The 21485-nt window shown below is 43.3% G+C and overlaps 1 protein-coding gene across 1 annotated transcript; it reads left to right on the plus strand.

The window, feature by feature from the left end:
* The first annotated feature begins 4703 nt into the window (after positions 1 to 4703).
* Positions 4704 to 15286, plus strand: PACSIN1 (protein kinase C and casein kinase substrate in neurons 1). The gene is made up of 9 exons (XM_056844329.1): positions 4704 to 4834; positions 6300 to 6456; positions 7901 to 8136; positions 8848 to 9003; positions 10531 to 10706; positions 12546 to 12666; positions 12763 to 12887; positions 13085 to 13278; positions 15143 to 15286. The coding sequence occupies exons 1-9, from the start codon at positions 4772 to 4774 to the stop codon at positions 15250 to 15252; spliced, it is 1338 nt and encodes a 445-aa protein (XP_056700307.1). The 5' UTR covers positions 4704 to 4771; the 3' UTR covers positions 15253 to 15286.
* The last annotated feature ends 6199 nt before the right edge of the window (positions 15287 to 21485 follow it).

Consider the following 21485-nt stretch of genomic DNA (forward strand, 5'->3'; position numbering starts at 1 on the left):
CCTTTTCCTGTGACAACAACAGGGGCCTTGTCCTCTGTTGGCATCTATGTGGCTTAGGGGCACCAAGTGTGAACTTCTTCTCCCTTCTCTACTCCCTCTTGTCACCCTTGCTTCTGCTGCTCATTCTGAGAGATGGCATCTGTTCCTTCAGATGATGCTGAAGGGCTAAGCAGCTTGGCCTTCTCGTATGACCCGTGGGCGATCTCATTGTTTTACAGAATAGTATGATTTGGTTAAAATATCTAGAGGAAAATATCCTTTTGCTTACTCGCTTCCCCCGTGGCAAGGAGCAGAGGAGGCTATCCTTTAGGATGAGAAGAGATGCATACCACGGGCCTAAATAAATCTTGGTCAGGGGTATGACCCTGATGCCAAGCACAGAATCTCCAGGTTTTTTGTTTTGTTTTTTTGCTACTGGTGGTTTATTCCAAGCAAACAGCAGGCATATCATACCAAAGCTTCCATAATGAACCCCTTAAATTGAGCAGAGCTTTTAAGATTGACCCTCATAGAATAGCCAAGAAAAGATGAATCTTAGGAGTACTGGAATGTGGGAGGCGGGATAAATCGGTCTAAGCACTATCCTTTTTTGTGATGACTGAAGAAAGTACTTCCCATTTCTGTACTCTTTCTGTCTGAATTAGATTTATCTCTGGATTTACTCTAGATGGAGACCAGAGAAGACAAACCAGTACAGCAATGGGCAAGTCTAGGGTGGAGCCTGGAGTTGTCCTCGAATTACAGATAATTTCTGTTGGGGAAAATGGCTGTTTTGGAGGGAGAGCTCTATGGCATTATATCCCACTGAGGTCCCTCCCTCCCCAAAATCCATCCTCCCCAGGCCTCACCCCCCGAAAATCTCCAGGGATTTCCCAACCTGGAGTTGGCAACCCTAGGGCAGACACACCTTAGCCACAGTAGAAGGGAGAACGTACTTTGATTTCCAAAGGAGGCAATGGAATTGTTACTTATTTGTGTTGCGCACTTACTTCATTCCTTCCCCCAGCCAGGATTTCTAGGTTTGTGGCTTCCTAAAGGCACCTGGTTGGCCACTGTGTGAACAGACTGCTGGACTTGATGGGCCTTGGTCTGATCCAGCAGGGCCTTTCTTATGTTCTTAGATCTGGCACCCATGGTTTGCTGGGGCAGGGCGGGGGGGAGAGACTAAGTATTGACATGAGCATACATGACAGCAGCAGCCAGAAACATGTGAGCCTGACCTGGATGTGACTGGCTTATATGACAGTCACCTCAAATGGCTGCTTTACAGAATCATTTACCTAGCCTGAGATGACTATGTCTCAACGCCTGCTACCCTCCTTTTAAAGAGTAAAGGTTACAGCCACATAGAGTTTCAAACTAACTAAAGGCTCTTTCCTTACCATGGTCACCTTCTCAGGATTATTATAAATTGCATTGTGGAAGGGAGGCGTATAGGAATAACTGTTACCCTGGGTAGAGGGAAAAGGAGCAGTGCCCTCCACCCCCACCCTGTGGGTCTGGTTTTGTCAGTTTGTGATCTGACAGTACAACTATTAAAGGCTCAAGGAAATACGCCTTGAATGATGGGGGGGGGCATTGTGGGAATGCTAGTACCTCAAAATGTTAGCGTCTCAGAGAGCCAGTGTGGTGTAGTGGTTAGCCTGCTGGACTTGGATTTACAGGACCTGAGTTCAAGGGCACACTGTGCTGTGAAGGTAGCCTTAGCCAGTTACTCTCTTTCTACCTTACTTACTCCACAGGGTTGTTGGGAGGATCAGGAAGGGCAAACCACCTACACTGCTCCTTGGAGGAACAGTGGGATGAAAATATACTAGAAAGAGCTGTCTAACAAGAAATTGACTTTTCTGCACACACACAAATCCCAATGTGCAATTTTAATCAAAGACCTGGGATAAGACATTGCACTGGCTTTTCTCGGTTAGGACCTAGAGCACAGGAGATAAATTGTTAGTGCGGGCATCAGACAAACTCTCTGGGGGCATGTGTAATGTGCTGTTGGCCATCATCACCATCATGTGGCAACCATGAATGCAGAGCAGATCTGGTTTACTCTGAGTAGGCATGAGCAACCTGCATGTGCACAAATGTGTGGCACGTTCTCCTCATGTACACTGGTTTTCCATGAGTAATTCTCCTTGTGTTTCTTTAACAATTTTTGTTCTTCAACAGTTGCAGCCAAAAAAACCAGAACAAGTCTTAGGCCATTTACGCATGGGAGGTTTTGCCTTGGATATGCCAATCTCTAGAAGCACATTTTCCCCATCTGAATTCTCAGAACTCAAAAATAAGCCCCCATGCAGAGTTTTGAGAATTTGGATCAGAAAAATGTGCATCTAGAGAACAGCAAATCCAAGGCAAAACCTCCCATGCATAAATGGCCTTAGTTTTCCTGTGAAGCTTCAGGTATTGCTTTAATGTAGGACATTCTGTCATTTATCTTCTCTTCTGTCCAGAATAGTTGATAAGCAGAAAGACCTTGTCAAGTCAAATGCCTGTTCCAGGAAGAGATAATGCAAACTCATATGACTGTCTTGTTATATCTTAATATAAATGTTTCTTGCGTGGAGGGGGTGAAAAAGAAAAACTGGATGGCTACTCATAAATTATGAATGAAAACAGAATTTGGGAAACCCGTGGGCCCTTCCCACTGTGTGACAAATTGATGAATATGGAGGCAGTTCTGAGGTGAGGGGAATGAAAGTTTTCTTAATGTATGTTTCAGTTCAATTGCCTACAGAGGGACAGCTTTCCTTAAAATGGAGCATGTTTTCCCATTGGGAGCAAAGCACCCTTCTCTTACCCTATAGCCGTGTTGGTGAACCTATGGCACGTGTGCTGCAGCCGGCACGCCGAGCCCTCTCTGTGGACACGCGCGGACCCGTCGCGTCTGCCTAGGGCTGTGCCGTGTTGCCGTGGTGAGGGCGCTGAGGGCGGTGCCCATGCTCCCCAAGCCTGTGCTGGCGCCCTCCCTCTCTCAGCTGAGCTGCTGGCTGCAGCTCAGCTGTTTGTCTGGCCCCCGCCCTCTTCAGTTTGGATGGGGGAGTCTGTGGCCAAGCACCTTGCCACGCTCCCCCTCTCAGCTGAGCTGCGGGGGCCCCACCCGTCTTCAGTTTGTCTGGGGGCCCGCCTGTCTAAAAAGCATTTAGGAAATTCTACAACATTTGCAGACAATCCTACAAGCCATCAGGAAATCTACAAGGAATTTTCTAGCATTGTAGCAGCTGCAAAGGTGAATTTCAGTAACAGATTTTTACAGTTCCGTAAGATGGAGACAACCCTGTGTTTTCTTACTTCTCCAGATAAAGCCAAATTTGAAGAACTTGATCTTTTCTGCCCACACTGGTTAGATTTAGAAAATCTGGAAATGGAGCTAATAGAATTTCAAGAAAGCTCTATCTGGAAAAATAAATTCGATGACCTGCGTGAAACACTTGAGAAGATAGAAGGGATGCCAAAGGACAGCACAGTTAGTTCTGAAAATGAAATCCTTAAAGTGTGGAATTCTCTGCCAAATAATTTTAAGTCAATGAAAGCACTTGGGATTGCTTTCCTTACTTTGTTTGGATCATCTTATGCTTGTGAGCAGCTGTTTTCAGCTTTGAATTATATCAAATCTGACACCAGAAACATGCTAACAGATGACCTGAGTGCTGCATATGTTGCTCTCAAACTTACAAAGTATGAGCCAAGGGTGGACAAATTATCAGCATGCACACAACAGCAAAAATCACATTAATTGTTCAAAAAATTTGACGATGTCCTCAAAGATGTCACAAAAATGGTGAATTACATCATGGCTCGTGCTCTGAATTGTCGACAGTTTCAAGCACTTCTTGAGGAGGTTCAGGCACAGTATAATTGTTTACTTATGTACAATAATGTCCGGTGGCTGAGCAGAGGACGAGTCCTGGAGAGATGCATGCCAAATACAAACTTTTACCTTTCAATAAAAAGTTGTTTGTATCACTGAAAGCTCTGTTATTGTGTTTTTCTTTTAACGCAAAATATGTGAATGTATGAGTTTTTTTTTTCTAAACTAAAACCTCAGTATTCAGGTTAAATTGCCTTATTGGCACTTGGCGATAAATAAGTGGGTTTTGGGTTGCAGTTTGGGCACTCGGTCTCTAAAAGGTTCGCCATCACTGCCCTATAGCAATGGGCAACATTATACATATTGCCATAGACAAATTGCTCATCTGCTAATAAAGTCTAATGTCCAGCTGTGGATAATCATGGAAATGTTGGTTGATATAAAGTTTGTGCCCTGACCTGGATGGCCCAGTCTAGCCTGATCTCATCAGATCTTGGAAGTTAAGCAAGGTCACTCCTGATAAGTATTTGAATGGGAGACCACCAAGGAATTCCAGGGTCGCTATGCAGAGGCAAACAATGGCAAACCAACTCTGTAAGTCTCTTGCCTTGAAAACCCTACTGGGTTGCCATAAGTCAACTGTGACTGGACGGCACTTTACACACACACACACACACACACAAAGGTTTGGTCAAAGACAGGAGGATAAACTTGTTGACCATTAGTAAAGGTCTTGGGATGGGGAACTTCAGGTTTGACTACTTTGGGGACTGCAGATAAACAGAAGTAAAGTGGAAGAGTGGTGGCTTTGTGGCTGGGGAGTCTTCCACCTGCATGTCATAGGTCAGGTGACCCGTCTCCTTATTGTTACGTGTTCCTTTTCTTGCAGTGCATGAGGACTGGTGCTGCTGGCAGAGGGGCTGAACATTTGGCAGTTAACCACAAGGGCCACAAACCATGTCTGGCTCCTATGATGAATCTGCAGCATCTGCTGAAGAAATAACTGACAGCTTTTGGGAGGTAAGAGCCCTGCCCTCCCCTTCCCAGACACACACATCTTCTGAAGCAGCTCTGTCTGGCAAAGCAGGTTGTCAGTGTAATCCCACCAACATTTTCCTTGTTAGCCTAATGCAAAAGGGATTTCTGACTGATGGTGTTTATTGATCCAGAAAGATGTCTCAAAGTTCTAGCAAAAAGAAGCCACGAGTTTCTATACTAAAGGTTCTTGATGAAAACACCTTAAATTATGCAGGATGAAAAGGAAAGTGAGATCATGGAAGCCTATTCTGGGAGTGAGAGGTTTTAGTCCTCCAGAGTTTGCTTTTCTCTCTAAAATGCATTGTTTGACAACCTGGATAACTGGATTTCAGTGCTTCATTTTCATAGCAAGATACAAAGTGCTGGAAGTTTCACTCCTTTACTTGGAGTTCAGATCTCCTCATCTAGATGTTTAGAGGCAGATTGCAGTTACTCAGATGGGATGAACCAAAAGGCCCCCTTCCCAAGATTTTAAAAAATGCAATTTTGCCTTTGCAGCAACCCTAAAGTGAGGGCGATCACTGATCCAGTTGGCTGGAATCATCCATGCTGCCAGTCTAAGAAGCCCTGTCCTCACTTTCAGTTGATTAATTTTCTCTCAGTGACACTGACAAGTAACTACATCTGACTGGCTAATTAGTGTCACGACAGCATTACATTTATTACATGATCCCTGATTGGCTGGGATTGCTCTGTAAATGAGAGAAAAGCCCAAGCAAGGGAAGAAAACACCAAACAAGCAGCAGGTTAAAGCAACAATGGCAATGAAAAAAAGAACAAACATAGGGTTATTGGGTTTTTAAAAAAATATTTTCAGGTATTTGACCCTGACCCTGGTGGTCCCTTCCAACTCTATGATTCTAGGTAACATTTTGCCCCTTCTCTTAAAAACACATCTGCTGAAAATTTAAATGGGAAAGCATTCAGTGTAGCCCTGTATGCAATTGTATATCCCCTCATTATAAATATAATATTTGTAAGAAAATAATACCACCTTTTAATGTTTCCTTTTTAATATTAATATATCTCAGGGCAAAGTGTGGAAATAGATTCCATGGCTAAATCTTGGTGATCCTTGGCACAAATTCTGCCCTGTGATTGTGAAAATATACCAAATCCAAGAACCTTGTGGCTTTGTGAAACATCCCATATTGCTAGTGTACATTGCATGTGAATATAATTTATATTTACTTTAATTTCTTGTTAGATGCATAGCAAGACAATCACTGGTACTGCTAAACTAGAATGCTTCAGACACAATGACAAGGAGACACAAAAATGGCACTCTATCCACTGTCCCCCACTTTAAACCAAGACTTACTTGCTCTCCTCCCCCACACACAATTCTTTCCTCTCTTCTGATTGTGGTAAACCACTCTGGGCTCCAGGATTATGCCTGAGATTTCAGCTTGTCAGTGTTCCCAGGCAGCATTCATGTGTCTGGCAGGTGGGGAACTACAAACGGACTGTGAAACGGATCGATGATGGATATCGGTTGTGCAATGACCTGATGAACTGTGTCCACGAGCGAGCCAAGATCGAGAAGGCATATGCCCAGCAGCTGATTGATTGGTCCAAGCGGTGGAGGCAGCTAATAGAGAAAGGTATCCCTTTGCTTCTGACCATGCTTTCCGGGACTTGGGTGGAGGAGGCGGGAGTGTACTTACAAAGTTTGCATTCAACGTGTGTGATGCAAAGAAGAAATGACCCTGCACACACATAAGAATTTCTGGAGATTAATTCTGTTCATTTACGGTGAAAGGAGTGCTGGGTGAATCTGTGAACATACTGCTGCCCTCTACCGGAGGAAATGGAAACTCGCAACCCCGCTCAGAGATGGGAATGCAGGCCTTCGCAGGCATTTATTTATTTAGTTTACAGATTATTATCTTCCTTTCCAGATAAATATTTGCCAACAAAATTAACAATAAGCAGGTATGTACATTAACATAATAATAAACATCCAAATCTAAAATACTGAACCATTCATAAAAATTAGACAAAACACCAGAAAAATCTCCTGAGCCACGGGAAGTTTGAAAAGCTCACTTTTCTCTTCAATCCCAACAACTGTTTATTGAGAAGCATGTCCTGCTGCGTGCCGTGCAGTGGGACTTACTCCCAGCTAAGTTTGTGTACAGTTACAGCGTTGGTGTGCTATTGCAGATCCAGTGCCAGAAGTCTGATGTTCTGTTCCCATATAATGGAAAGCAGAGGGGGGCAGTTGCCTTGGTCTGCTGGGATGATACACCCCCTGTTTACTGACTAAAAATAACGAGGGTAGGTCTGCATTCCAATGCTGAAGAGGGGAAGCGCAGTCTTCACTGAATTGTAGAGAAAAAGGGAAAATGTCCATAAAATGGTGGGGCATGTCTGAGAGGGAAGTTGTGCTGGTAAAATTTCCTGCAAGAATAAGTTACAGCTGCAGTGTTACCTCACGGGAAATAATTATCTATCTATCTATCTATCTATCTATCTATCTATCTATCTATCTATCTATCTATCTATCTATCTATCACTGCTCATACAGCTATAGCCTTGAGCAGGAAATAAAGGAATAAAAATGCCTTATTTAGTGTTATTCTTTTGGTATTTAATTATTGCCCCTATAACTGTTGCCACAGACAGAGTAACAGAATCATCTGTATCTGGTAGTAGCTATGTCACCAGCGCCCTCGTACTGCCAGATGCCTTGTTGGATACTTCCATATTTTTAAATAAAGGAATAATTAAACTGGCCCTCAGCTCATTAAATATAGGGCACTCCATGATCATATGCTCGATAGTTTTATCTTTGTCAAGTGAGCATCAACATGTTCTATTTGAGTATGGCACCCTGACTGTTGAAATAAATAGTCTAGAAAGGCCCTAAGGGTGTCTGCATGTTCTCTGAGGCTCTGCCCATTGCAAAGCTTCTGTTTCCCAGCTCTTTCCCATGTCACCTTGTGGGGACATTTTGACAATAGATAGTTTTGTAAGGGCAGAACAGGGTTTTATTTCAGGCTGTCCGGTGATCACCCCGGTCTTGCTGGTACTCTTGGTGCACAGGCCCACAGTACGGCAGTCTGGAGAAAGCATGGATGGGCATAATGACAGAGGCGGACAAGGTGAGCGAGCTGCATCAGGAAGTGAAGAATAGCTTGTTGAACGACGACTTCGAGAAGGTGAAGAACTGGCAGAAAGATGCCTTCCACAAACAAATCATAGGAGGCTTCAAGGAGGCTAAGGAAGCAGAGGATGGTTTTCGGAAAGCACAGAAACCTTGGGCCAAGAAGATGAAGGAGGTATGAAGGGCTGGAGCATGGGAGGAGAAGGGGAGAGTGCCACGCTCATTTTAGGGGGGAAAGAACCTGGACACCTTCGTGCCGTGGTTAACACAGAGGTCCCATTGCCCCTGCAGAACTTTGAGCAAGGGTCTCTTAAGAGAACCAAGCCATTACTTCAGGAAAACCTGGAGGATACCAGGTGTGGCACATAAAGGAGAACCCTGTGCACTGAGTCCACAGTAACTGTAAAGCCCTGCCTGCATGGTTTCATGGCAGAACTCTCCCTACTTGATAGGACCCATTGTATCCAGAGGACATCCCACACACAAAAGTATTCAGTAGTTTTGTAGAGATCTAAAGCTTTTGCTTTGAAGCACATAATATGTTTGTACCTAGTGGCCTTTTCAAAATCCTGAAAATCAAAGTGTATTCTTTCAGAGTAAACAGTAAAATGTGCAAATATGGATAAGTTAAAGTATGCAAACCGGTCCCAGTTTATGTGATTTATTTCAGTAACCAGGTAAGATAAATCTTTGAGCACAAGCCTCACTGGATGGAGTATATGTGAAGGGGAAGGATTTTTTGCTTGAGTCTTGGGTGGAGATTTTTTTAAACTGCAGTTCCTGTGCAGAGGGTTCAAAAAGAGGTAGGGGGTTTGGATTCGGGCACTGAGCATCTAGAAGTGCTCATCTGTATTGCTTCCTTTCTATCTCTACCAATTCAAACCAGCTGGAAGCAGCCAAGAAAACCTATCACCTGGCATGCAAAGAGGAGAAGCTGGCTATGACCCGGGAAGCCAACAGCAAGGCCGAGCAGTCCATCACCCCAGACCAGCAGAAGAAACTGCAGGACAAGGTGGACAAGTGCAAGCAGGACGTACAAAAGGTGCGAGTGACTTCCCTCGAGGGAATGGACATATTCATACCCAAGCATCTTTGTACACATGGGAAATATAGCCATTGCACATGTATTTATTTTATTTATTTGGACGCTTTTACCCTGCTTTTCTCCACTGCATGTGGACTCAAAGCTGCTTACAATATAAGAAAATGTGCATGCATTCCCTTACAAATTCACACTGTGTGAATACTTTATTTAAAATATTCTCCCTCACACTTACCCATCCTTATACACAAGGTCCTTTGCAACATTTCTGTAAAGACGCACGCACACACAAATATCTCTTGGATGCACACAGTGATCCTCATCTTCTCTTTTGCCATTTATTCTGGCTTATATTGTCATGTGCTTACACATACATCCTTACACATCTTTGTGCCTTCACTCTTATGAACCTTACTCATCCTGCTATTATGCACTCTGATTTCTTTATACCCACACATCAGGTTCAAATACATGCATCCCCCTTTTAGGGCACATACAGTGGAATCCTAAGATCATTTTCCTGGGAGTAAACTCCATTGAATAGACTTAAGTAGGATTCTAAGTAGACCTGCTTAGGGTTGTTCTCATAGTGTGTGTATCATTGATAGGTAGGAGTGCAGGGAGCTGTTCCTGTTGGTAGCAGAGGCTAAGACTCGCAATAATAGGTATAAATTACGAGAGGAAAGGTACCGGCTGGATATTAGGAAAATGTTTTTACAGTAAGAGTAGTTCAGCAGTGGAATCAGCTGCCTAGGGAGGTGGTGAGCTCCCCCTCACTGGCAGTCTTCAAGCAGTGGCTGAACAAACACTTGTCAGGGATGCTTTAGGCTGATCCTGCATTAAGCAAGGGGTTGGACTAGATGCACTGTATGGCCCCTTCCAACTCTATGATTCTATGATTGTCAGCTTCCTGGAGAAAAAAAAATCATGTCTCTTTAACAGAGGCTTGATGGGATGTTATTTAGCAAGTGATTATATTTATCTCCATGTCATGAAAAGCTTCAGCTGCCCATTTCCACACATTAAGCCTCTCTAGTGAAGGGGCAGGTTTTTATATGCCGACTTTCTCTACCACATAAGGAAGAATCAAACCGACTTACAATCACCTTCCCTTCCCCTCCCCACAACAGACGCCCTGTGTGGTAGGTGGGGCTGAGAGAGCTGTAAGAGAGCTGTGACTAGGCCAAGATCACCCAGCTGGCTTCATGTGGAGGAGGGGAAACCAGCCTGGTTCACCAGATTAGGGTCTACCACCCCAAACAACCGCTCTTAACCACTACACCACGCTGGCTCTCTAAAGGCGAGTTAACTCATTGCAACTGCAGTTTATCTGCATGACCCTGTTGCCCCTGTCCATGCATTGACTATACCCAGATATGTCTTCTGAGCAGTGATATAGATAAGTCCTTAAATGAGGTAGGCCAGTGGAACCAGGCACACTGAAAAGTGTGCCTTTGCCCAAAAGTCTAATTCCTACTATAAGTGTTTTCCCAGGAATTTTAATCTTAACTTTTGTTGCACTTGTAGGCCCAGGAGAAGTATGAGAAGGTGGTGGAAGAGCTAAGCAAGTGCACCCCACAGTATATGGAGAGCATGGAGCAGGTCTTTGAGCAGTGCCAGCAGTTTGAAGAGAAGAGACTCAGCTTCCTGAAGGAGGTGCTATTGGACATCAAGAGGCACCTGAATCTGGCAGAGAACAGCAGGTATCACTTTCCTCTGAAACCCGGTGGCAGCAGAATGAAGCAGCTCTAATGATGCGACAGAGGGGCTCCTTCAGTGAGCACTGGGAGCTTTCTCACAACCTTGTAACCTCCCTTTCCAAAGTGAAAAGCGGTACATATAGTACAATCCTAAGAAAAATTACACCCTTTTGAGTCCACTGAAGTCATTGGGCTTAGAATGGGTTAACTCTGTTTAGGATTGCACTGTTGAACCACCATCACTACCCATCTGAGAACTAATAACATGTTATTAATTTAGGAATGCCACAACTTCCAAGAGTAGAGGAAATAATTAAATGGGAGACAGAAGAAAAGGAAGAAAATTTAAAGGGACAGTAACCCTGAGAAACTTGGCGGTCCACTCTGGAAAGCCTATCACCTGCGTTTTAAGTTTTAAAATTTGCTGCAAATCAGGTCTGGAAAAAGACTGGAGAACGATAAGGAATGCAGTGGGATGCCAACGATATACTTTCCACTAAAGCTGAGTGAGTGCATGTATGATGGCAATTCCAGACTGAACAGTCAGTGTAAAAGTAACCACAGTGTAATGTTGGATAATCCCATACTGACATTGCATGTTGCGTCTTGCAGACAGACTGCACTGGTCCCATTTTAATCTCTGTCTGCTATATAGGCAAGTAAAAGACTGGCACAGTCTCAGCTCAAGTTTACATCTGGCTTGTAAAGACTGGATGCACTTGTATAGCATCAAAATAAAGCGGGGAGGGGGGAAGAGTGGCCCATGAAGATGTACCTTTCTCAAAACTGCCAGTGTCTAGCAACTCAAATGCCCCCAATGAGTCAATCATAAAACCATGAGAGAAAGAATGGAGGCCTGGACTGAGCAGTCCCAAAACTATCAAAGTGCTAAAGATCAGGAGTGCGGCAGAAGATTTTCATTATCTAGTGAACCATGGTTCTTGAAGAGCTCCCTAAAGGACCATACAAACAAGCCCCCAAATAAATGGCAGCACATAAATCAAAATTATCCTCCCCTTCTGAAATTCTGGTAATAACAGCCACCGGCCCATGAAGAATTAAAGCAGTTGGGGAGAATTATTTAGAAATCACCCAAATCTCTTCTTCTAGAATTCTTGTGCAGGTCAGTTTCTCTGGGGTTTTTTCCCTTTTCACCACTCCAACTGCCCTCAACATTCCATGCATTCTGAGGCATGCATAGTCCTCAGGGGATGGGTGGAGACTTCTTGGTTAATTTCAAAGTCATATTTTTCTGCTTATCTTGAGACTCTACCTACATTTTGAGTGGTCTGTTTTTGCTGCTTTCATGATTGGCACAATCTAACTGAATTAATAGCCAACGTGATATGAAGAGCTTGATCTCATTGTCCCTTGCAAATCCCATGGAAATATTCTGTGAGAAGAGGAATTGTCTGTTCCTTAGCATCTATTTCGTTGGAAGTTGAACAAAGGAGTTGCTGGCAAATGTTGTCCTGAGGCCTTCCCCGTTCCCTTGCAGTAATCTCTGAAACGCGATTGTGGAAGGAAATAAACTGTACTTAGGCATCTATCTTATAGGGACAGAACTTTGGTCAAGATGCCCAGACACTGGTACATATTACTGATAGGGTAACAGAAAAGATACAGCACACCATTGTGCTTTTAAACTGGTGAGAGTCCTTGCTGGCCAAGCTTTTCTTCGCTACTGGTGCCCCCTTGTGTTTGGTTAGGGAAATCTAATTTTGCAGTTGTCTTGGTTTATGGATTAATTCAACTCCCCTGCCCAGCAGTTTTCAGCTTTAGTCGAGTCCAGTTTTAAAAGGAATGCCTTTGTTTATAAGGCTGTGTATTTGTTACTTGCAGCTATACTAAAGTCTATCGCGAGCTGGAGCAGACCATTCGCACGGCCGATGCTCAGGAGGACCTCCGATGGTTCCGCAACAACTGTGGCCCAGGGATGCCCATGAACTGGCCTCAGGTTGAGGTAAGGAGTTGTCCCACCGCACTGCCTGCATGGACTGCACTGCAGGTGGGGTTTAGAAAGAGGAAGTCAGTTCAGAGACATATTTTTCCCCTTCAGGAATGGAATCCAGATGCGGCACAAACAATAACAAGGAGAGAGAAGCCTAAGAAGAATGAAGGCAGCAACACACCCAATGCCAGTGGAGCTGGGGAGTCAGCAGCACAGTCTGGGGACCGTGGCAGGTGAGTATCCTGAACCTTCTCCAGTTTGAGCCTTGCGAGGTGCACTGTTCAAATGAGAAGGAGTAGAACACTGTGGGCATAATGCCTCGTGGCTACTTAGGCCATTATGGGCAGACATCTCCCAGTGTTGGAGGCATCAGAGGACCTCGGCTGGAGCAGTAGTTCTGATGATGCCCTCTACCACATTTTATTCCCAGTGTGAGCAGCTATGAACGGGGCCAAGCCTACACTACGGAGTGGTCAGATGATGAGGGTGGCAACACCTACAACTCCAGTGAAGCCAATGGTGGTGCCAACCCCTTTGAGGAAGAGACGGCTGGGAAAGGAGTGCGTGTGCGAGCTCTGTATGATTATGATGGGCAGGAGCAGGATGAGCTGAGTTTCAAAGCAGGTAAGACATGAAATGTACTGCTGAGCCAGGAGGAGGAATGGAAAGAGTCCGTTGGTTGCTGTGCAGAGGAAAGATCTGTCCTGTTTTCAAGAGTTTTCTTCCAGGAATGGTTGCTTTTCTGCAGGGCTTTCAACTCACATGTGACTTACCAGTTCTAAAAATAATACACAGGTGGGTCTACAGCAGCAGAATGAAGGATGGCAAAGAAATCTTTTATTGTTGCTTTCAGAGGCTTAGCTCCCCTACTTATTAAGTTCTTGTTCCTCAGCTGGAGAGTACTTAAATAAATTATCTCCTAATTGCAATAAAAGATGCTTGCAAGGTCCCCTAAAAGGATGAGAGGTTGCTGCTGCTAGTGCCTCTCTCACAGATATTGGGCCATAACAACTTCCTTGCTTTCAAAGGCCAGGTGCTCCCAGAATCATGGAAGTTGTTGTAACTGATTGTCACAAAGTCGTTGCTTAAATGTTACCTGAGTATATATGCTCAGAGCTGGCTGAGAAAAGTAATCTCTGTAAAAACCGAATATGTGTGATGTGGTGCTAGGAAGGGAATGGTTGTGATGCATGTTACATTAACAGAAATAGAGACATGGTGATTAATCAGATTCTACGACCCCACACCCTTCTGCTTTGCATTCCTTACCTGTCATGATAGCCTTCTTTACAGGGATGAGCTACAAATCCTATGTAACTTCTGTCTGAGATTTGAATACAGGAAAGCATTTGAAACAGGAAAGCATTTGAAACGTAACAGCTTATCTCAGTGTGCACATAACTATCGTGTGTAGAGATGTACCGTCATTATTTTAATTATATCAAATAACCCCAAAGCTGGCATTTTACTTAGGGCCAAATTGCACATTACTGTCAACAGACATTTGCCTGGAATTTTGTTCTGGAAACTCAGTTCTAGGGGTATATATTTGGCAAAGCCATACCCCCAAAAAAGTCAAAAAGCACCTTATTAGTATTTTCAGCTTTTTTTTTTGGAGCTGGAAAAACAAGCACTTTTAAACAGTAGCTGGCAAATCCCGATCCCAAAAAAGCTGAAAAAAATCGGCTTTTTTGGGGATCGTTTGGGGATTGCTGGCTACAACCCCTTTTAAAAGGAAGAAAAACTGCTTCGAAACATTTCTCACTCAGTGCTTTGAAGTTTAAATCCCCCTCCCTTCTTCTCCATTATAGTCCATGGGGAGTCTTTCGGGGGGGGGGAGGGATTTTTAAGGTAGAGGCACCAAATTTTCAGCATAACTGCTAGTGACTCTCCTTAGAAGAACCCCCAAGTTTGGTAAATATTGGGTCAGGAGTCCAATTTTATGGGCACCCAAATGGAGGAAAAATATCCGGGGGGGGGGGAGCTAGAGCTCCTTTTCTATATGTGCTCTAGCCCCAATCAAAATTAGGTCCCCTATGCACCTAGAAATTGAGTTGCCAGTGGGGGTCACATCTGAACACATATCCACCATATGTACTATGTTAATATATGAGTCATTAGAAGCAGATGCATGTAACACAGCCCCAAGCTTTGAGCCCATGAAGAATCAGATCACTAGTCTATCATGCTCATTATTGCCCACTTTGGCAGCAATTCTACAGAGCCTCAGCAGTACTCCAGAGACTCTTTCAGATCAGCTACTACTAGATATTTTAAAAAATGGACACCTGAGGATTGAACCTGGGATCTTCTGCATACAAACCATGTGTTTTAACACTGAACCCCAGTCCCTCTCTAAAAGCAAAGCTTCCTCAGGAGACTGCTAATGTAAATGGAGGTGTGACAGAAGAAGGGGTTTAATAGAACAGGATAGAAACACACTGGTTTACAATAAGCCCTCAATAATGACTTGTTACTGTTGTTCTAGGTGATGAATTAACCAAATTAGGTGAAGAGGATGAACAAGGGTGGTGCAAAGGTCGTCTGGACAACGGGCAACTTGGTCTCTATCCGGCTAACTATGTGGAGGCCATCTAGTTTTTGTTGTGTTCTGCTCACTGCTGTCACAAAACACAAACCGACCCTCTGTCATCTTCCATTTCTCTATGCCAGCCAAGTAGCCATCTTGCCGTCCGTTCACTCACTCAGCACAGTTAAGAGATCCAAACATATTTTCCAACCAATCTTTTATTTTTTTAATAGCCATCTCTGAAGAATATTTTGCAGTCGCTTTAACATTTTTTTTTTTTTAGATAATGTGATACGAAAGGTTGACACTGTGGTGGGGGGTTATTTTGTATGTGAAAGTCAATACCTCAAGCCCTTAAAGCCTAACCAACAAGGCTTCTGATTGGCTGGTTTTTAAGGATAATATAATGATGAGCCGCCTTCCAATTGGCTTGAACTGTTCCGAAACGTCTGGCACTTAAGCTACTGGGGCCAATCCAATTCACCCTCTTTGAATAGACTGAAGCCGGTAAAAATAAGGAGGAAACTGAGTATACCATCTTTGATTTTATTATTTCTCTCATCCCCTTTCTATATAGTTTCTGTCTGCCTTTCCCTACTTTGAAAAGAAAACAACAGGTACTCTTTGCCTTCACTACCAAGGCCCATCCGATATCCTTGTGGTACAATATTCAAGCCTCCAACTGATCACCCTGAGCCATTGCTTGAACTGAAGTATTGTGTGCACATGCAGTGACTCACCCTGCAGAGCCCTGTGGTCCTGTTTTCCCCTTTCATGAGATCAGAGCATGGTGTAGTTTCTCATCAGGCTAGGGCTCCGAGTTCAAACATGGACACCCTATGCAAATCATCAAAGCATACCTCACTGGCTCGTTTCTCCCAGCTTCTCTTTTGGAACTGGGCTGCATTTCCAGGACTTATTTAGATGGCTGATCAGATGCATTCTTCTTCTACACAAACCCAGTAAAGATTTATCTGCTATTTCTGCTTTGCAAAAGACCTCCGGTGAGATGAGAGGCTGACCTAGGGAAAGTACTGGCAGTCTACCCAGCTCGACAAAAAAGCTATGAGTGGAAGAGGCTTCTAGTGTGACATGGTCCCAGAAAACCTCACTAGAAACTCTTAATGAAGATTGCCTGGTAAGTTGCTGAAGATAGTTGGAATTCTACTAGAAGCATATCTTTAAAAGGAACCCAAGCCTTCAGCCAAAGAGAGTATTCCACCAACCACCTAGAGATTGATTGATAGTATCACACACTGAACTGGTGAAGAAACTCAGGATAAGTGACCCAAATTCTGATAGGGATGACATATCTCTATACCAACTAGAGTCTGAGATCTGGAGTCAACACACTTAATGCATAATAGAGGCATGCAGTTGGTAATCTGATATCATTATATAGCATCTGACACAAAAGGCATTAATTGGATGACATCAGCTTGTTGTAAATGCTAAAAGTAGTGCCACTCAAAAATTATATTAAAGTAGTCGAAAGAAGAAACCAGTTAGATTTCTGTGCACACATGGACAGCATTTTGCAATGAATTTGTGCACAGATTTTGAACCAAGTTCCAAAGGCAGAGGATACACCCAGGTGATAGCAGAAATATCAGCTGGTTGTAAAGTTAGATGCGGTGTCCCTTTTCCAAGTGTAACTCATATACTGCTGCGAGAAGTGTCTGTGATGGGATTTTGAATAAAGTACTATGTCGTTCATTTTGAGGTGTGTAGTAGCATCCTAGGATCCTAGCAGCAGCACAGAAATACAAGGAAGGAACTTGAGGGCCAGCAGATGTCTGCTGAAGTTAAGAATTCTTGGGTCTAGAGTGAGCACTAATTCACTGAATAAGGACCTTATCTGTAGATGCCTGGATTTGATTCAGTTGAGGTTATGTGATGCCCAGATTCCAGATTAGATTGTTAAATGCAAACATTTAATGTCAGTAAAGGAAATAATGATAGGCTTACTGCCATTGGAGTAAAGAAACCGGTTCTGTGGAATAGCATGGACCTAATAAACAAGAAACTGCTGAGAGGTTTGCCTGCTTCAAGACCAAATGAACCTGGCTTTCACTATCCAGCTCCCTGTCAATTAGAAGAGAAACTCCTTTCTACAGTGGAAGAAGCTATTATATGAAAATTGACAAGCAGAAGTATGGATGACAGTTCAACTCCATGTCTGGCCAAAGACACTCTTGAACTCTTAAACTGGGTTCTAAACATCTCAAATTCAGCAATCTTTTGTACTATTAAATTAAAACACCTCATTGTGTAAAGCCATCCCGGTATTCTTTTAATCAGCTGGATCTTTCAGCAAGCCCCCATTTCTGGCTGGGTGCGGAACATGAGTTTCATATCTGAAAAGGTGAATGAGTAACAAGTCAAATCATTTTATTATCTAAACTGTCCAAGGCAAAATTCAGCTGCACCTTCTCCACTGAGCATAGTTCCTGTTAATTTTGGTGGAGTTAGTGGAGGAGAACTTATTAGTGGATCGTATTCTAAGATTGCTGTAAATCTTACCTGTCATCGTGCGATAGTACTAATTAATGTAAAAATACTGAGATGGGAAATTCCAGCACAAAGTTTCTCTACTATACTGGAGAGGGATCAGCTCTTCTCTAGCAGTGATTTGGTGTTAATGCCTAAAGTCAGTTATTACGGGGAAATCATGCAATAAACCCCAGCATTTCATAAGCAATGCAAATGTCTCCAGTCAGTATAAATAACTACATATCCTGTACACAAATAGCTGGTGAGTTAATTACTTGCCAGTTACAAATTATTTATTTTTTTCCATTACAACAATATTCTTTATGTTTCTTTACCGACTGAATGCTGGTCTGGGTTAACCATTCCCAACATGAAAATATGAGGAAAGAGAAACCAGTATAAATAGGGAATTCGTATATCAGCGATAATGGTGGCATATCGTCAAAAGAGAAGCCAAGTAGCTACCGGCATCCAGTGCTGTTTATTCTGGAGTCTTTTTAAAAATAATAATAATGTTTCATTCCTTTAAGAACTTGTCCCTTATTCAAACAAGGAAGCTGGATTAAACACCAAATATTGCTCCTTATATCTTCGTCTTCTCATATTTTGTTATCACAGAAGACATTTAGTCAAGAAAGATTTTCCAGTCTTTTCTTGTCTGGAGAAACTGGGGCAGTTAACTGTGAAATAATTTAGGGTGAGGTCTTTTCTCCATAGGGGCACAATGTCCTGAGGTGATGGCACACATCAACTGGGATTGTCTCATCTTCAGTCAACACATATTTTGGACCAATGGCATCAGATGATTCAATCATCCAAGCATCTCCCACTCACTAATGTGTGCTCCTTTCACATATCCCACCTCAGAGAGTTCATATGGCATTTACTTCTGTTTTCCAGAAGGCTAATTTTTCTGTGTGTGGTTAGTGCACCCCTTTATTAACATTCCTCTTGTTAAGGGGTGCCATTTCACATCTGGTTCAACCTCCAGCCGATTTATGGGGGCTTATGGCTAGTGTAGTGTAAAGTAGCTAGTATATTTTCCTGTTTTCATGAAATACAGATTCCCAAGTTTTTCTGTCATTCCCTTTCACAGCAGTCTCTTGGATTTTGGTAAACACTGACCATCACTCCTCCTCCACCGCAGTCTGTTACTGCAATCTGTTTATTTTATGAATTATTGGACCCAGTGACCAAGTGTTGTTCGTGAATGAATGAAACAAGCAGCATACTGGATTAAATAGACAAGAGTTCTCCGACCTTCAACTGCTATTTTTTCCCATTAGTTTAAGAAAAACTTTGAGGAATGCTGTTGTCTCAGCAATGCACCTGTTTTTGTATATTGACTGTGTAATTTAAAACAAAAAAGGTATATATATACATATATATATTGTGACTGTATTACTGTGTATACAAAAAGATGACTGATCTATGTAAATGTTATATGGATTTAAATTCTTGTTTGATTCTCGTACTCTTAATATCTCCTGGTGTAGATGTAGCTATCAAGTTTACAAGGTGAGCTTTGTGCTGGGCTTGATTGGGCCACTGGGGTGGAAAGTGAAAGAAAGGGTAATTTTGACCAGCAGAGTGGTGGTGATCCAGTGCTGAGCTTTCCCTCCTAAATTAGATTTCTCCCAATCCACCAAACCGAAGGCTTAATGTAACCTCCAGTACTAACTGGACCCAAAGAACCGACCTCAGACAAAGTTCTGCTCTGTTTTTGTTGTGCTCAGAATGTTTCCAATGGACTTCTGCTTCGTTTGAATGCAGAGCATAGACCTTTGGGTATGGTGAACTTTCCCATTAGGCACCATCTTGTTCTGCATAGAAAGCACTGGGTTTAGATAGGTAGGGAACCTGCATGGTAGGGAACAAGATGGGGAACAGACATACAAACGGAAATTGATGGCATATATATTTTGTTAAAAGATAGAAATGGGAGCAGATTTTATTTAAAGCCTTTATCTTAACAAAAGAGATTTTCCTGCCGAAACGAGCTCTCCCCCAGTTGTTAGGCAGAAGGAAACAGAGTTTATTTAGAAGGGCTAACTCTCACACCCTTTTCTGGACTTGTTGCAAGTACTGAGTTCCTGGATGTCATTGGCAAACACAAAGGCCACGATGGAGAGGCTGACACTTGGCAGAAGTTTGTGCGCGTTGACATTCAGCTTGCTGCTTTCCTAATGGCCCTTTGAGCAGTTGCAACAGCATGCTGAGAATCAATGCACACATCATTCCAGGTGAACACTCAGCCTTCACATGACTGCCTCCATGTATGACACCTTGGACCGTGCACAATGGTTACCACCCTTGGCCTGAAACTGAGGGCCAAACTACACATTCTGGTTTTTAATGTGTTTGGTGCAGGGCTCATTGCAGCCATACAGCAGCTGCAGGGAATGGCTTTTTAAAAATGGAGAGTCTGGGTGGGCTCAGAATGCTGTCGTGGGTGGAGGAAGGGGTCCTGCCTTTCCCCCCCCCCAAGCTGTTTTCTGGTGCCAAATTAGCACCTGGAGGGAGTTATTTATTTATTTATTGCTGTTTTGGTGCTAGAAAACAGCTTTGGAGGGAAACCAGGAGCTCCCCCCGCCCGGCAGCATTCCAGACCCATTTGGGCTCTCCTTTATTTTTTAAAAGCCATTCCCCGCCACTGCCGTGTGGCTGCCAAAAACCCAAGTTGGGGAAACCAGTCCAAACTTGTTAGAAACCCGAACATGTAGTTTGGCCCCCAGTGTGCAGTGGTTATTGCAAATGGTCACAAAAATCAGCCCTGAGTCGGCTGTATTCATTTTCATGGCCCATGGTCCACATAGTGAATGCTGGGAGGGTGGGAGGAGAAAAGCTGTGGCCCATTGGCCTAGTCTTTCTGATTAAAGCACTGTGTCAGGCTGGGGGTGTGTGAGAGGGATGGCCTATGCTAAAGAGTATTGTTACATTCAGCAAAGCTACATACTAGCTGACGGAGAGTAATGTATCTGTCATGCCGGTCTGCCTCTTCTTCCATAAAAAGCAAAAACTATACTTAAGAAATATAATAATAAAAGGATTATTTTATTCATGCACAGTGTGTTTAACCTTGTTAATGGTGGGGAGGGTTCTACTTTTGTTATGAGACAGGAGATATGAATCGGGATGACAATCTGCAACAGAAAACAGTGCTTTGACAGGTGAAGACGCTTCAGCAGTGCTGGCCAATGTCACAAGGCCTAGAGAGATGTGAGTAGTTGCATCAGGCAAAATGCTCTTCTACACAGACTGCTGAGGCACAGAAGGCCTTTCAAAGACATCAATAGAATTTCAGTGCAATTTCTCAATGGCACCTATCTTGTTTGTCACATTCAACAAAAATGATATCAGAAGTGAATTAGGCAAACCATCTGAGGTACTGGGGGATTTTGAGGGAAGCTTAAAGAATTTCAATCATTTCTCAAAGCATGTCTGTGTTGCACATTCCCACTTGCAGTTAAATTCCCTAGGTCCTTTTTGCCAAAGGACACATGTAGGATCTTTTACTGGGTCAGACCGTTCAATGGGTTCATCTACCTCAGTCTTGCCTACTCCAACTGCTGTCCAGTGCCTCATGCAGAGCAAGGTCTGTCTCAACCCTTGCTTCTTGAGATCCTTGAATTGGAGAAGCTGTGGACTGAATCTGGGACCTTCTGTACACAATGCATGTGCTCTACCACTGAACCAAGCCTCCTCTGGAGCACAATACGCAGGCCTTTGTGAAACAGTGTTGGAGGAGAGATTCACGGATACCATGAACTGCCAAGTGAACAAAGAAGTGGGTTCTAGATCAAATCAG

Source organism: Euleptes europaea, chromosome 2 (assembly GCF_029931775.1).
Source record: "Euleptes europaea isolate rEulEur1 chromosome 2, rEulEur1.hap1, whole genome shotgun sequence".
NCBI lineage: Eukaryota > Metazoa > Chordata > Lepidosauria > Squamata > Sphaerodactylidae > Euleptes > Euleptes europaea.